Genomic DNA, 17338 nt, shown 5'->3' with positions numbered 1-17338 from the left:
CAGTAGAACTTTTTGTTGTTGTTGTTTTTTCCCCCACTACAGCTCCTACTGTGGTCTCAGAAAAGTTACAATGAATCCTATAACCAGAATTATATTTCTACAGGAGAGAGACTATTAAGAAAGCCTACTCTTATCCCTTAATTCTGAGGGCAGAAGTACATCCCTTGGTTACATGAATGGTTGCTTACTGTGACTACAAAGCAGACAAAGCAGGGTGCAGTGGCGCACACCTGTAATCCCAGAGGCTCAGGAGGCTGAGGCAGGAAGATCACTAATTTACAATCAATCTCAGCAACAGTGATGCACTAATCAACTTAGTAAGACCCTATCTCTAATAAATAAAATACAAAATAGAGCTGGGGATATGGCTCAGTGGTCGAGTGCCCCTGAGTTCAATCCCCAGGACGGGGTGGCAGCGGGGCCAGACAAAGGGACTGAAAACTACAGTGTAACATCTACTTTTTTTTTCCCTACATGATTCAAACCTTATTCTTATGCTTTTAACCAACATCTGCATACTTAAATTGAGAGATTTGCTCTGCTAAATTGAATGTTAGTTCTGCTCTGTCAAATCAATTATTATTCTTTTTGTCTATAAGGGGCTGACACTCCAACCTGACCAAACCATGGAAGTCCTCACCACTGGCCCATCCATGGTCATTTATTCTTGTTTGGATAAAAGATAGTTAAAGGTAATGCTGTTTTGGATTTGGAATATCTCCCAAAAGCTCAAATGTTGAAGGCCTGGTCTCCCCAATACAGCACTGTTCAGAGTGGGGGCTTTTGGGAAGTGACTGGATTATGGGGGATCTCACAATGATCTTGAAGGCATTATTAGAGTCTATAATCGAAAGAATGGGTTCCCAGAGGTGTGCCCTTGAGGATTATATCTTGTCCTAACCCCCTCCCCCCAATACCTTGAGCTTTTCTTTACCACACACATACACCATGATGTTATTTTACCTTGCTTCAAGGCCAAAGCAATGGAGCCAAACATAGTGGGAAGCATGTGAAACCATGAGTCAAAATACAGTTTTCTTCCTTTAAGTTGTTTATGCAGGTATTTTGGTCACAGCAATAAAAAACTAACACAGGAAGCTTAACAATATTTAGAATTGAATTGAATTTTGGAAACAAATTATCTCTATCTTTTGTGTTATATATATACTCTCAAATTTAGAGTATCAATGCATGCAGGCATTCAAGAAAAACATTAACTGGTCTAGTGGTTTTCAAACCACTGGCAGCCTAACACTTCCCTTCAAGTAGTGGATATGGCAGTGAATGCAACATTCAGATACCAGAAGCTTTACATTTTGTTTTTCATTGCAAAGAGTGCAGTTTAGTAAGCTTTTACTCTTTTTAATAATATTGGGTTTTACACAAAGCTTTATATGAGAAATGGAGCAACTTAAACAATTAAAAACCATTTGAAATTAATTTACTTACATTCAGTGAGTACTATCTGGGGTAGAGCTAATACCTGATCTCCTCACTCTACAGCATGCTTTCTCTTGCAATCAGAACCACCACAATCCAAAAGACAGGCTATCCAATCAACTGCTTAGAATACAGAATATACTTTCCCAGAGACAACGTTACACATGAGAGTTGGACTCCAATGCTACCCTGCAAGGCCCCATTATTCCAAAACTAGAGCTCAGATCATACCTCTAGTGCAAGTAACTTCTATTGGGCTCAGGGGAAGTATGTTGCTTCAATAGCTTCCTGGAAATCAAAGTGGAATGGGGACTCCCACATAGGAAGCTTCAAAGTTAGAGGCTGAGCAGAATTCAAATTAGCTAGTATTTATTTATCTACCTACCTACCAAGTCCTATTTGTCCCTCTAGACATAAGACCTATGCAAAAAAGGACTGACAGGTTTTTGCCACCTAGCAGGTTTTACCACCCAAATACTTACTCAATTAGTGAATGAACAAAATTGCTAACCAAAATCTTTAGCTTTCAAAGATTTGTATTCTATCTTTCAATTATCTGAAATATTATTATTATTTTTTAATAATATTTATTTTTTAGTTTTCGGCGGACACAACATCTTTGTTTGTATGTGGTGCTGAGGATCGAACCCAGCGCCGTGCGCATGCCAGGCAAGCGCGCTACCACTTGAGCCACATCCCCAGCCCTATCTGAAATATTATATTCAAGTAATATATTAACATTATCAAATAATAATGATTTTGGATTTGGGAATATAAGTAGCCCTTATAGACAATAAATGAAATATAACCAGGCCATTAAAAACATGCATGATAAATGAATAACCATTAATAACTAGCACCTTCTCAAATATAACTGTTTTTCTCACTTACTATAAACTAAAAGTTTCTCCAAGAATAAGTTATGGATAATTTACCATGATTTCTTTGTTTGTTTTCTGTTGTTACTGTTCACTTTTTGAAACAGTCTACTATCCATTTTATCACCACAATTTTTTAAATTATCATATGCCCTGGTGACTAGCACAGTTCCTAGTATAGAAAAGACCAATAAATATTTATTCTCCAAGAATGCAACCATCAGCATGTATTACTGCATATATTTTTGTGTCATAATAAAAAAATGGAAAGTTACAACACTTGAACTGCTACAAAAAGAGGTATCAACATCTCTTTGTTAGTGTGTGAAATCAAAAAACCTTGTATCAACATTACAGCCCCCAAAGCCCATAGTATGACACAGCTGATGTTTGTCAAATGAAAATCTAAGAGATTTTTCTTTTTCTTTTTCTGTGCATGGCAGACAAGTACTTTACCTCTGATCAACATCCCCAGCCCTGAAATTTTTCATTATGATTAAAATAAAATCATCATCTGATATGCATATTCTAACACACAATAAGGGGGGGAAGAATGGAAGTACTTTGGATTAGACAAAGGAGAATGAAGAAAGATAGGGGAATAGGAATAGGAAAAACAGTAGAATGAATTGGACATTACTTTCCTATGTTCATATATGAATACATGACCAGTGTAACTCCACATCATTTATAACCATAAGAACGGGAAGTTACACTCCATTTATGTATAATGTCAAAATACATTCTACTCTTAATATATAACTAAAAAGAACAAATAAAACCATTTAAAAAAATAAAAAGATGAAGGCATTATGAAATGGGCACACTGTCTTTCTGTGTGCTATGGCTACAAAGGGAATTCATGACCCAACAGCATACACATACTCACAAACACTTGCCCCTCCTTCTCCAGCCTTTTTATTTTGAGACAAAGTTCCACTAAGTTATCTAGGCTGGCCTCAAGTTTGTGATTGCCCTGCCTCAGTCTCCCAAGTCAAAGGTATTTAGGGTTGGTGACTTTTTTTGGGGGGTGAGGTGTGTGGGGTAACCAGGGACTGAATCCAGGGGCGCTTAACCACTAAGCCACATCATCAGTCTTTTTTATTTTTAAATTTTGAGACAGAACCTCACTAAGTTGCTGAGACTGGCTTTGAGCTTGTGATCCTCCTGCCTCAGGCTCTAAAGCTGCCACACCCAGCTAGGGTTGATGATTTTTGACAACTTCTAAAAAAACTTGCTAGGATTGTGGCTCAGTGGTAGAGCGCTCAAGCACTCCCCTAGCATGGGTGAGACCAGGTTCGACCCTCAGCATCACATAAAAATAAAGGCATTGTGTTGTGTCTATCTACACTAAATAAATAAACTTCAAACTTACATTTCATCTTCTGATTTTTTTTTAATAATAAATCACTACAAGTTAACTATCAGCACATCTCATATTTAAAGTCAAAGAAGAGCTGGGGTTGTGGCTCAGGGATAGAGTGCTTGCCTAGCACATGTGAGGCACTGGGTTTAATCCTTAGCATGACATAAAAATAATAAATGAGTAAAATAAAGGTATTGTGTCCATCTACAACTAAAAAAAAAACATTTAAAGTCAATATAAACTTTAGGTATATGTTGATATTTTTATTGATTATAATCAGAGTACTTTGAATATCCATTGAGCAAATTTTTATTCAATATGAAAGAAAGCTTATAATAAACCATCACAAAAACTCCTCATACCTGGTGTATAAGTGAAACGTTGAGACTGGCTTTTTTTCCTCTTGCCATTGCAAAGATAAAAGTGCACCTGCACTGCAGCTGTAACTGCTGGGTTATGATACGGAGGAACTTCAAGGACAATGTGAGCCTAAGGAGCATGAAAAGCAAGATTGTGTTACACTCAGAACTAAAAATGTAATGCACCTGCTAAACTCAGAGTAAGTTATGAGTCTTAAATGCAAGGTTCTACCATCATACAAAATTATACACATCAATCAGTCATATAAGTAATCTGGAGATTTACTACATGGATACTTCAGTTTTGACAAAGACAAACCCTTTAATCATTAAAGGAGAAACTCCTACCCCGCCATTTTTAAAAAATTCTTTTACTTTATTTTTTTAACATTTTGTTATTTTGGTTGTAGTTGGACACAATACCTTTATTTTATTTTTTTGTGGTGCTGAGGATCGAACCCAGCGCCCTGCAGGTGCCAGGCAAGTGCTCTACCACTGAGCCACAACCCCAGGTCGCTATTTATTTATTTGAGATGAGGACTTGTCATGCTGCCCAGGCTATCTCAAATTCGTGAGCTCAGGTGATTCTCCTGCCTCTGCCTCCCACATAGGTGGAACCACAAACATTTACCACCATAACAGACTGAGAAACTGCTTTTTAATCATCCAACAACTTTTTAATCACCCACCATAACAGGCTGAGAAACTGCTTTTTAATCATCCAAATTCTAGTAGAACAATGCATCACATACTATGCAGAGACATACCTTATTCTATCAAATATTAAAGGTTATTTTATATACACAAAGATTGAATTTATATACACAAAGACTGAATTTCTTACCCCTTGACATTTTTCCCTTATTATTTTCCCTTCTACCTCCCACTGAGGTCGTCCATCTGTTGAAAGAAACAATTTCAGTTAAAAGCAATTTAAGTCAGAAAGTATACTAACAAAATTTTATGTATGTAGTATCACAAATTTATGGCAAAAGGAATCTTTTCCTTACTGACTTCCAATGTGAAAAGAAAGCATAATTGTGGGAAAAAATGGGGAGAAAGAATTCATTCTCTCCATCAAGTGAATGAAAATCCTCAGAGTGAACTCACAAAGCAGGGGCAAACTTTCGCTCATATACCTCAAATGATGGAAAGGAAATTCATTCCCTCACCAGATAACCCACTCCATCTTTGGAAAATAATGGCTGTTCTGTCACAGATAGTGGGAAAAGATGTGGTACACTTCCCTAACTCACTTCAATATTTAGAATATATAAATGAAAAACTAACCCAGCAGAAAAAAATGGGCAATGACAAGAACAGGTATTGCACAAAAAGTCAACATGAATTGTCAATAAAACTCTTAATAGACATCAGGAAATTTCATACCAAAGTTCAGAATACCATTTTACTACATTAAAAAAAATTTAATTCACCAGGTGATAAGGACCAGAACATTCATAACAACACTGAAAGCTACTGTTGGCAGTGCTAAAACATGAACACAGTTCAAATACCCACTAAGAAAAGGGATAATAAACTTTAATATACTCAACAGTAAAAACTATATATTAGTGAATGTGAAAAAATTCTAGTTACATGGATGGATGTAGATCAATCTTATTGTTGACCTCTGAAATAACCAATTCCCAGAAAAATATATGTACTATTATAGAATCCCAAAATAGGGAAATAAAATAAAACTGTAGAGAAAAAAGCAAGCATCAATTCAGGCAAAGAATCCACTTCAGACAGCCTGGCAAGAACCCTCCTATAGCAATTTATATATTATGTATAAATATATATTTGGTACCAGGGATTGAACACAGGGGTGCTTAACTACTGAGCCACATCCCCAGCCCTTCTTTATATTTTATTAGAGACAGGGTCTTCCTGAGTTGCTTAGGGCCTCACTAAGTTGCTGCGTCTGGCTTCGAATTCATGATCCTCCTGCCTCAGCCTCCCAAGTCACTAGAATTACAGGCATTCACCATTGAGCCCAGCTGCAAGTTGTATGTCTTAAATGGGGTGATAGGTATAAACTATTTGTTTATATTATTTTTTTTTATTTTTTTTTCAAAGAGAGAGGAGAGACAGAGAGAGAGAAATTTTAATATTTATTTTTTAGTTCTCGGCGGACACAACATCTTTGTTGGTATGTGGTGCTGAGGATCGAACCCGGGCCGCACGCATGCCAGGCAAGCGCGCTACCGCTGAGCCACATATCCAGCCCTGTTTATATTATTTTTAAGAGTGGCAATTTGTAATTATTGTTAAAGATGAGGGGAGACCAAATGATGGAAAAGTGTTTTAAATATTCTTAAGGGATAAAAATAAACTCCCCAATAAACATAGGGTTCTTCTACTTTTTCAAAAGTTGATATAATCCATAATCTATAAATATAATTCACATCTTATAAATTTCTTTTTTCTCTTTCTTTCTGTGTGCATATGCGTGCATGAGTGCTTGTGTGTGTGTGTAAGAGAGAGGGGGGGAGAGAGAGAAACTGGGGAGGGAGGGAGGGAGAGAAAAAGAGAGAGAGATAATGGGGATGGAACCCAGAGGTGCACCACTGAATTAAATTCTCAGCCCCTTTTATTCTTTGAGACTGGATTTTGATAAATTGCACAAGCTGACCTTGAACTTGGCAAGGCTGGTCATGAAATGGCATTCCTCCTGCCTCAGTCTCCCAAGTCACTGAGATTACAGGTGTGTGCCAGCCCTCCAGGCTAATTTCATCCTTTCAAAGTATACAAGTCAGCCAGGTGCAGTGGGGCTGGCCTGTAATCCCAGTGGCTCAGGAGGATGGTGAGTTTAAAGCCAGCCTCAGCAAAATCGAGGTAATAAGCAACTCAGTGAGACCCTGTCTCTAATTTCAGATTTTTTTTTTTTTTACCCCCCAAAGAAACCCTGCAGATATCAGTCGTCATTCAAATTGACAACCCTCTCCAACTATGAGCAACCATTAACTTAGTTTTGGTGTCCATAGATTATTTATTGTGGAAATTTTGTATAAATGAAACTATACAGTATATGGTCTTTTGTGTGAGCTTCTTTCAAGTACCATATCACGACTTCAAGGTTCATCCATTCTGAATCACATGTTAATTTTTATTAATTCATTAATTTTTATCATTGAATGGATATGCCACATTCTGATTATGCATTTGCCAACTGTTGAGTATTTGAGGTGTTGTCTGGGTTGTTTCTAATTTTGGGTTATTATGAATAATGTTGCTAAAAACATCTGTAACTTAATTTTTGCTTTGTTTTCAATTCTTTGAATGAGTACCTAAGAGCAGAAATGTCAAGGAAAAGACATGCTTAAAGAGAATTCCACATTTATATGGAAATTGAATAAATGTTTGGTTTATAATAAAATCTAGTATATAAATGATGCCTGTAGAGTCAGAGAAATTATTTTGTGATTAATGTTAATTAAATATCTAAATTTATTTCATCCTTTTGCCCCTTACAGTCAATCAATTTATATTATTTACCTTGTCCTTTTTCAAGAAAAATTATTTTAGATTCTGGAAGAAAATTAGATCCAGTCACAATCATTTCATGGCCTCCATTTACAGAACAACTGTTGATACTGTATTTCTCAATATGAGGAAGTTCTTGAGCAGACCGCTGGGCTGTTTTTTTTTTTTTTTTTAAACAGTTGAGGAAAAAAACCAAAATATTAGTCTAAAGATTTCACATAAATGAGACAAGCTCAAGCTACAAAATAAAATTAAAAGTAAATTTAGGGATTAATTCATTAGGCTTTCACAGTGAAAGAACATGGCTGGTTTAAAAAACAAGAAAGGATATATTAAAATGTTATATCTTTAAATTATTTTCTTAGACTACTTAATATCTTCAACTTCACCTTTATTCCCATTCATCTCATCTTTTCTTTTCCAATTAAATTTTTAATATATTTCTTCCATACAATCATGTGTTAAAATTTACAAATCTAATTATCCCAAAAGCATATTAGTACAAAAATGTATAACTGTATTACATACAACTAACAGAAGACAAATCTAAAAAACCTACTAGAGGACAACACCAAATAATTCTTTTATCAAGAGAATACTTAGGTGTACATGTATTTTGTATAGTTTTCTAAATAACCAATTAATTGAAACACATGAAATACACATTTAAATAATGAATTTTTAGAAGTGTATACATGTTACTTTAGTGACAGTACTTTTTTTTTTTTTTACCTTTACAGGTACATGAAACATAATCTAATTTTTCTCAGTCATTATTTAAACATACTTTTTTTTCCTTACCGTGGATTCAACTAATGGGTGCTTAACCACTGAGCCACACCCCCAGCCCTTTTTATTTTTTGAGACAAAGTTCATTAAGTTGCTTAGGAACTCACTAAGTTGCTGAGGTTGGCTTTAAACTTGCAATCCTCCTGCTTCAGCCTCCCAAATCACTGGGATTACAGGCATGTGCCACCACACACACTTTCAGTTTACACTTTTAATGTACACATTACATTAAAAGCAAAATAGAAAATAAACTATTTTCAATAACATCTTAAAACATATCACAATCTCACTTACAGCATTCAACAGGTATAGAAGCTATCTGCAGAGAAAGGACTTTTCCATTGGGCTGTGGGATGTGTACACGAAACACAAGTCGTACTCTAGTATTCTTTCTGCCAATATCAGTTTCTCCTTTTCGAAGCTCTATATCTGAATTTCGAAGTTTCAAAATACCTGCACAGTCAATACTAGGGAGAAAAATACAAAAATGTTATTTGCTTACTGATAACGAGTGTTTCTAAACAACTAAATTACACAGATGTGTATTGTCAATTTGTCAGGGCAGAAATATCTATGCAGAATCACGTCAAAAAACAAAGATATGTATGACTATCTTAAAATTCTAACAAATCATAAAAAAACCCACAAACCCATAGAAATATTCATTTACAACAATGAAAATAAGTATTAAATTCTGTTTAAAATTATAACTGTCTTTATTTTTATACCACAGTATAATTTTGCCACATCTGTACTTATCCAATTTTAAAAACAGAAAGGAGTTATGAGAAGGTAAGGCAATGAACACTGGCATGCTATGTTGAAGTACCTTGTAGGATGGCTCTGTGATTTACAGTTTAGTCTTATATGTACAAGAGATTTAATCATGAAATAACCAAGTTTGTGGATAACTAGGTAAAACTGGGGGAGTATTTACTAATCTTCCTACCTTTATTGCCTTTAGAGAACAGTAAATCCATTTAATACATACCTAAGACTCACTTATACATAAATTATTTTGAACAATGGTCTTATCTATCACTTAGAATTTTATATTTCCCACTGTCTAAAACTACAATGATTGAATATAATATAGTTACATTCAATAAGTTGCTTGGATACTAGCTTATCCCAGTTAGTAGCTTACCTAGTATTAAGTTACTAGGCAAAACAGGATCATCTGGCATTAGCTTCTTTGTTATCTATTCCCCATGGAAAAAGCTTCTTAGGTTTGGGTAACTTCCTAGTTGCCCCTCAATCCTTTTTCTTAATACTGGCAAATGAACCCACTACCACTGGCAACATCCTCAGTACTTTTTATTTTTTATTTTGAGACAGGGTCTAATTACATTGCCCAGGCTAGCCTCCAACTTGCCCTAGCTTCCTGCCTCAGCCTCCTAAGTAGCTGGGATTACAGATGTGTATCATCACATCTGGCTTTACTCAATGCTTTCTATAATTTGCACAATATTATCATAAGCCTCTGATCCTATATAATTCCTGCTCCCTGATCTATCAGTGGAGAATAGACAGAATAGCCAGAGATGCTTCAGGTGTGCATGTGCAGGATGGGGCGAGAGAGCTATTTGCTTGTTATTAGTCAAAGTGATGTTCCTGCAGCTTTGTCTCTACTCTGATTTTTTCACACTATTTGGGATTTGAACCTTTCCCAATTTCCTAAGACTATTTCACAGAAACTCATGTACTTTTTTTTTCCCCTTTAACTGATTGGTTTGTATGTTATTTATAGAAAGGATACAAGGCATTTTATAATATAAATAAGGCCAAGAAAAGAAAAACAAAAATTTTTGAAGTATAAGGAACAGGAAATAAATACACCCCAAACTGTAATAAATTACTACAATTATGATAACTGAGCTTAACCATGAACTCTCTGGAAAGCAAAGCAAAAATTAAGACGATAAAGTTTTATAGGTTTTCTGTTGCCTGTAAAGCAAAACCTACCATGCCATCAAGAAACATCAACTTTTTTAAGTTGAAAGAAGTTTGTGTGTGTATATAACAGTGACCAACCTAAGAAAATGTTTAACAGTAATTCTTCAGATTAGAAAGAAGTATTCAAATTGGGCATGGTGATGCACACAGGTAGTATCAGCACTGTAGGCTGAGGCAGAGGGATCATCTGAGACCATAAGTTCAAGACTAGCCTGGGCAATACAATAAGACCCTATCTCAAAAAAATTTAAATGAGTATTCATATGACTCTTTTTTATACTGTCCCTCAAGTAAAATGAGCAAGCCTAATAAGCTTCTAGTGATTTTCACTTAAACTTGATTCAAATATAGTACTTTGACAATCCACTGAAATGAATGAAAACAATGCCTGCACACTGACCCCTACCAGAGCAATTTTTTGAGCTCTTAAGAAAAAGACAGTTCAAAGCTAAGTTTTAAATTTCCCTCAGCAGACAGCAAACTGTATACTAATGTGTTTCTGATGCTATATGGAAAAGTAAGATCCTGGAGCAAAAAGATGCTTACTTGAATTCTCATTCAAAGGTTAGCCACATCATTTGGAGAGGGGGAGGTATGTAATGAGTCAAATGGGATACCTGGGGTAAAGTCGAATGTTTTTCTTACAGACACTTAACAATTACAATTATATTGCAATTATTTATTTATTGTTCATTCTGTTACACTGAGTAATTGATGAAAGTCAATATATTTTTATTTTTATTACCTAAGATGATGCCTGGCTAGTGGCTCATGATCCACTAACATATGCTAAATTGAATTTTCTTTTTGGAAATATGCCACCACTAGTAGCAAATGTGCTAACAATTATTTATATAATATTATTCAGTTAATTTGGAACAATGACTATATTTTTACATAAGTAATATATAGACATATTATAACCTGTGTATAATTATGTTGTATATACATGTGTGCATATATATGAAAGGTAGTAGGGACTGATCCAAGGGGTACTTTACCACTGAGCTACATCCCTACTTCTTTTCAGTTTTTTAATTTGAAACAGGGTTTTGCTAAATTACTGAGGCTGGCTTCAAACTTGCCCTGTTGTCCTCCTACCACAGGCTCCCACTAGGATTATTGGTGTGCACCACCATATCCAGCTATATATATATATGTCCTTTTGAAAGCTGTTTCAGGAAAAGAAAGAAATGCCCATTTGGGAGTATGTTTCAAGATACCTGGCTGACATATTATTTTCAGGAAGAAGTGGAATTTCTAGAACTTTTGTACTGGCAATTATTATCTCTTGGCTTGCAGTAGCAACTGTCTTTCCAGTGATTCGATGCACCTGGTAAAATGCATGAGGTCGTAAGTATCGATCATCTGCTGTTCCAATAAACATCTGTAGATTTATCGGCTTTTCACTATAGCCCAGGAGCTAATTAGGAAGAACAAACAGAGAAAAAAGCACAATTCATTATACAAACCATTTTACAACAAGCTCACAAAAGTAAGTCTAAACTCAGGTCTGCATGCTCTATAATGCTATAAATCTATAAATCCTTTTATTTGTATCATATACTATTGATACACAAAATGTCATTTCAAAAAAGACAATAATAAAAGAGTATTAATCACAAAATAATTTCTCTGACTCTACAGGCATCATTTATATACTAGATTTCATTATAAACAGTCCTCCAAAGACATGTGGGTTTTTTTTTCCTGATAAACATCTGAATCATCAAAAATTTTTAAAATCCTTCTGATTCCACTATGAACAACACAAACAAAAGCTGATTCTTGGGGCTGGGATTATGGCTCCGGGGGAGTGCACTTGCCTGGCAAGTGTGAGGCACTGGATTCGATTCTCAGCTCCACATATAAACAAACAAACAAATAAATAAGTAAATGTCTATCAACAATAAAAAAAAATAAAGGTTAAAAAAAAAACTGATTCTTTATTTTTGACAACATTAACCATTTAGACTAGACCTAATGATTTGGGTGTGTGGGAAGGTCCTCTGACAGACTATTAAAATCAGAGGCACTTTGCTTTAGTTAAGATTCTGAAAAACTGTTACCAACTTAGAAATTCAACTGACTTAACAAGATGCGCTATTTGACTTTCTTTTTTTTTAAAGATTAATTAATTAAATTTTTAATTAGATATATATGACAGCTAACCTAATTCTCTATCTCTTTGCTCCAATTTCTTCTGGCTGTAGACCATGGCTCTCAAATAAAATAAGGACAAAAAGCATAAGTACTAGGCTATCATAATTAAGTTTTTATTTTCACTTAGTAAAGAGTAACAAAACATATTTCAAGAACAAATGTGTTTGCTTTTAATAAAGAAAATAAAAACCTTTCCCTCAAACACACACAACCCAGAAATGGATTGCTTGTGACATTTCAAGAAGTGAGTACAAATTCAAGGAAGCAATAGGCCAATTATAATGGTAAAATACCAAATGAGTAAAAAAGGAGTCAAGAAATCAAACTAAAATTTAAAACACAAATGCAGATCTAATAAGTAAATTAGAAATGTCGAGCAACTATCAGGTCACTAACGTGGAGGGAAGTTTAAAAAATAAATCTCAATAAATTAGAAATGACATTGAAGCACCCAGAGAACAGACACAGATATTAAGGGTAAACAGACAAGTCAATGTCTGAATAACAATTGTAGTCATTGAAGAAAATGATGAAATAGGAAATATATAAGCATATGTTATACAGAAAAAAATTTTTGAATGAAGGAAGAAGGAATCTCAAATAGAAAGAGAGCATCATAGGCAAAGCGTTTGCCTTACATTTGCAAAGCCCTGGGTTCAACCCACAATTAAAAAAAAAAAAGACAAAAATATCATCAATATCTGGAATACTCTTGATTAAGTCCATTATTTTAAGTATCATGAAATAATTCTTTAAGCAACAAGTTAGAAAAAATCAGTTATTCACAAGAAGGATGAATATGAAAAACTATGAAACCAGAGTGTTAATCTTCCCTTGAGTAGGAAAACCATTTTTAATCAAAGGATTACTGTAAAAATAAATTGCAAGGACATCCAAAAGACTTCTGTCCATTTATGCATTTGTAAAAAATTACTTCCTAACAAGAAATGCTTGGCACAGTGGTGTACACTTGTTATCCCAGTGACTAGTAACTTGGGAGGCTGAGACAGGAGAATCCCAAGTTTGAGGACAAATTCAGCAACTTAGCAAGATCCTCAGCAACTCTGTGAGACCCTGTTTCAAAAAATAAAAAGGGCTGGGGATGTAGCTCAGTGGTACAGTGTCCCTGGATTCCAATCTCAGTACTGAAAAAAAAAAAAAGATGCAGGATCTACATCCTTAATCAAATTTAACTGACTTGAAATAAACTCTGATTTAACACCAAAATATGATTCTAAAAGCAAATGACAGAATTTCATTTTTTCTTTCTTCTGTCCCCTCCCTCCCTCCTTCCTTCCTTTTCTTTTTGTTTTTCAAGATAGGGTCTTGCCGATGTTGCTTAGACTAACCCGAAACTTCTGGGCTCAAGAGATTCTACTTGATCCTCATTTCCAAAGTAGCTAAGAGTATAGACAGGCACCACTGCATCCAGCCCAAATGACAAAGTCTCATGTTCTATTTTCCTGATAGTTTTTGCTACAAATCATTTAAAACCTGCCTAAAATGCAAATCTCTTTTTGCATTTTAAAACATCCTTAAATAACAATGATGATAAATCATAAAGTAAAGCTGCTATAATACATGATAGTTCATAAACTGTAATGGCTGAAAATTGCTCCAGTATAATTAGTTTCTCCACTAAATACTTACTGTCTACATAATTCTAAGAGTAAAATGGATGACATAATATTATTATATACAGCCATTCTGATGTTTGAGTGTATAGACTACATACACACATTCTCAATCATGAAAGAAACCAAGGAATGCAGAATCCAAAGCCCTTCTTAAACAACTAAACTTAACAATGAAGAACTGGTAATAGGCATCAAATTCAAGCAGATACAGGGCTAAGGCTAAAAAAAAATGGGTGGGAAGGTAGACACCCTTTTCCCTTCATTCCTCCCTCCCATGGTCACTTTCCTTTACTGTGATCTCCCTTGATTTTCCCCCACCCCAATTTTCTTTTCCTTTTTCCTCCCTAAATTTCACATGTGAGAGAAAACATATGATCTTTGACCTTCTGAGTTTGGCTTTCAATATCTTGATAATTATAATTAATTTTTCTTTTTTTCCCTTGCAATACTGCAGAGTGAAACCCAGGTATACTCAACCACTGAGCTATATTCCTTGGCCCTTTTTATTTTTTATTTTGAGACAGTCTTGCTAAGTTGCCAAGGTTGATCTCAAACTTGCAGTCCTCCAGCCACAGCCTCATGAGTCACTGGAGTTATAAACATGCACTACTATGCCTGGTTAAATTTGTTTTTTGACCTTAGATCTTTGAAGAACTTTTAAATAGAAGAGTTAAAAGAGTTAATAAACTCTTAATAAAAGAACAGCATATAAGAATCCACAGTTCTGCCCATGTGTTAAAGGCTTGATTGTCAGTCTGTGGCACTATTAGGACTGACCTGATTATCAGTCTGTGGAACCTTTAACAGGTAGGGCCTAGTGGGAAGAAGTTAGGTCACTGGGGATGTGACCCCAGTGAAGGGGACGTTAGGAACCGACCCTTTCTCTCTTTTTACTTCCCAATCTCCAGGTGGTTGCGGGCTTCCTTACTACACACACTTGCCACAGGCCTAGCAGCAACAGTACCAATCAACCATAGCCTGAAACCTAAAACTATGAGCCAAAGTAAAACTTTCCTCTTCATAAGTTGATTATCTCATAAATTTTACACAGTTGATCATCTTATGTATTTTGTTTCAGTGATAAAAAGTTGACTAATGCACTATCTTTAATGCACTGCAATCTTTTCCCCAGAGTGTCTCCAGCTGGAAAAGTCAGTCAAGAAGAATATCTTTTAGACTATTCAGAGAAAACTCAATACAGAAATGTAGCCAGAGCTACAAGTACAGAAAACAGAGGTTTTCCAGATTTGAGTTTTCTCCCTATTAGCTCTGTAACACCTAAATGAATAGCTCATCTAACCATTAATAGGTATGTGGTATGTGCAACAGAAGCCCCAAAACTCTCATACCTTCACAACAGGATGTCCCCCAGTAGATGCTTTTACTGCCCCTCGGCTACCTTCTGTTTCATAATGGGCTCGATGATGAGTTTTAGGTTGCACTTCTATTTTCAGTTCACACTGTCCAAAGTGGGATGGTAAAGGCCAGTCTAGTGGAGGTAATGAAGATGTGCTATAAACAAAACACACAAAGATGCATTTCAGCTTGCTTACTGCCAAGCAGTAATTCAAATCACTTCTTTGCCAGCACTAACATGTCCTCCTATGATCTTTGAAACAAAGGACTCCAAAATAAACTTTACATAGTTAAGTTATAACACTGGTTATGGTAGGTACTTATTAAATAATTCTTTAATTTTTTAATTCTACAGGCTAAAATCTATTTAACTTTTTGTTTTGCTGGATTTTTAAAAATTTGTAGTTGTGGACACAATATCTTTATTTTATTTATTTATTTTTTATGCGGTGCTGAGGATTGAACCCAGGGCCCCATATGTGCTAGGCAAGTTATCCAATTATCCACAACCCCAGCTCCCTGGACTTTTTTTTTTGAAAAGGACGAACTCTAAACCTACAACTGTTTCTCAACCATGTATACAATCAAAAAAACCAATAATTTGATTTCTTAAAACAAAGATGTGCATCTTTGTATGTTTACCAGTATCTCTTTAAGAACAGAAATCTCTATTTTGTCTCAGAATACATACGTTTTCCCCTCTTAGGTATAAATCAGTGGAAGTCCATCTATTACGTATGTTGATTACCCCACTTCCTATTACTCTTTTGCTGATCTCTTTGAAAAATTGCTTATATTCAGCAACAGATTGCAATTTAAGGTATAATTTTAATTTTGGTATATAAGTAGCTAAAAAAAATGAGGCATCAGTAACATCTTAAAAGGTCAATTTTTTTTTACTTGATCAATAAGATAATTAAAACAACTTAGATGCTTTAAGTTTCATTTAGATATATTAACATTGAAAATATAGAATTAGAAAATAACATATGTCTTCAAGTCAAATGTTAATGGATCCAAAGCTACAATACTATGTATTAAAAAGTAATATTGGGGGGCTGGGGTTGTGGCTCAGAGGTAGAGTACTCAGGGGTAGAGTGCTCGCCTAGCACGTGCAAAGCCCTGGGTTCAATTCTCAGCACCACATAAAAATATAAAAAATAATAAAATAAAATAAAAAATAAAAATAATAAAAAATAGTAATTAAAGATATTGTGTCCATCTTTTTTTTTAAAATGCATCTCCACTAATGTGGATTACTAGGTGTTGAAATATACTTTATAGTATACTTATTTTTTTAAAGAGAGAGACAGAGAGAGAGAATTTTAATATTTATTTATTTTTTTTAGTTATCGGCGGACACAACATCTTTGTTTGTATGTGGTGCTGAGGATCCAACCCCAGGCCGCACGCAAGCCAAGCAAGCGTGTTACCGCTTGAGCCACATCCCCAGCCCCTTGTGTCCATCTTAAAAAAAACTTTTTAAAAAAAGTAACATCATCTTAACGGTTGATGAAATGGGACTTTTTAAAAAAAAAATTTATTTTTGTTGTTGTAGTTGGACACAATACCTATTTTTTTATCGATTTATTTTTATGTGGTGCAGAGGATCAAACCCAGGGGTTCACATATATGCTAGGTGAGCACTCTACCACTGAGCCACACCCCAGCCCCTGAAATGGAACTTTTAAGGTAACTCTTAACATCTAAAATATCTCAATTATTTCATTGTTTCTCCTTCACTGTCCTCAGCCTACCTTTCCACTGTGAAGGTATTAATATTTATTTATTTATTTATTTATTTATTAAGAGAGAGTGAGAGAGGGAGAAGGGGAGAGAGAGAGAGAGAGAGAGAGAGTTTTTTTAATATTTATTTTTTAGTTATCGGCGGACACAACATCTTTG

General features: G+C 35.0%; 1 protein-coding gene across 2 annotated transcripts in view; it reads right to left on the bottom strand.

Annotated features, from left to right (window-relative positions):
• The window catches only part of Nfatc3 (nuclear factor of activated T cells 3), a 97683-nt gene that overhangs the window by 27166 nt on the left and 53179 nt on the right, over positions 1-17338 (bottom strand). For both annotated transcript variants that reach the window (XM_026404483.2, XM_026404485.2), the window contains exons 3-8: positions 15427-15589; positions 11501-11700; positions 8616-8788; positions 7545-7685; positions 4888-4943; positions 4047-4173 (exon numbers count right to left, since the gene is read on the bottom strand). In XM_026404483.2, the coding sequence (XP_026260268.1) occupies positions 4047-4173; positions 4888-4943; positions 7545-7685; positions 8616-8788; positions 11501-11700; positions 15427-15589 (860 nt within the window). The remainder of the gene's footprint in view (positions 1-4046; positions 4174-4887; positions 4944-7544; positions 7686-8615; positions 8789-11500; positions 11701-15426; positions 15590-17338) is intronic.

The sequence above is a fragment of the Urocitellus parryii genome, chromosome 15, assembly GCF_045843805.1.
Source record: "Urocitellus parryii isolate mUroPar1 chromosome 15, mUroPar1.hap1, whole genome shotgun sequence".
NCBI lineage: Eukaryota > Metazoa > Chordata > Mammalia > Rodentia > Sciuridae > Urocitellus > Urocitellus parryii.
Note: the sequence above shows the minus strand (reverse complement) of the source record. Positions and strands in the feature narration are given on the sequence as shown.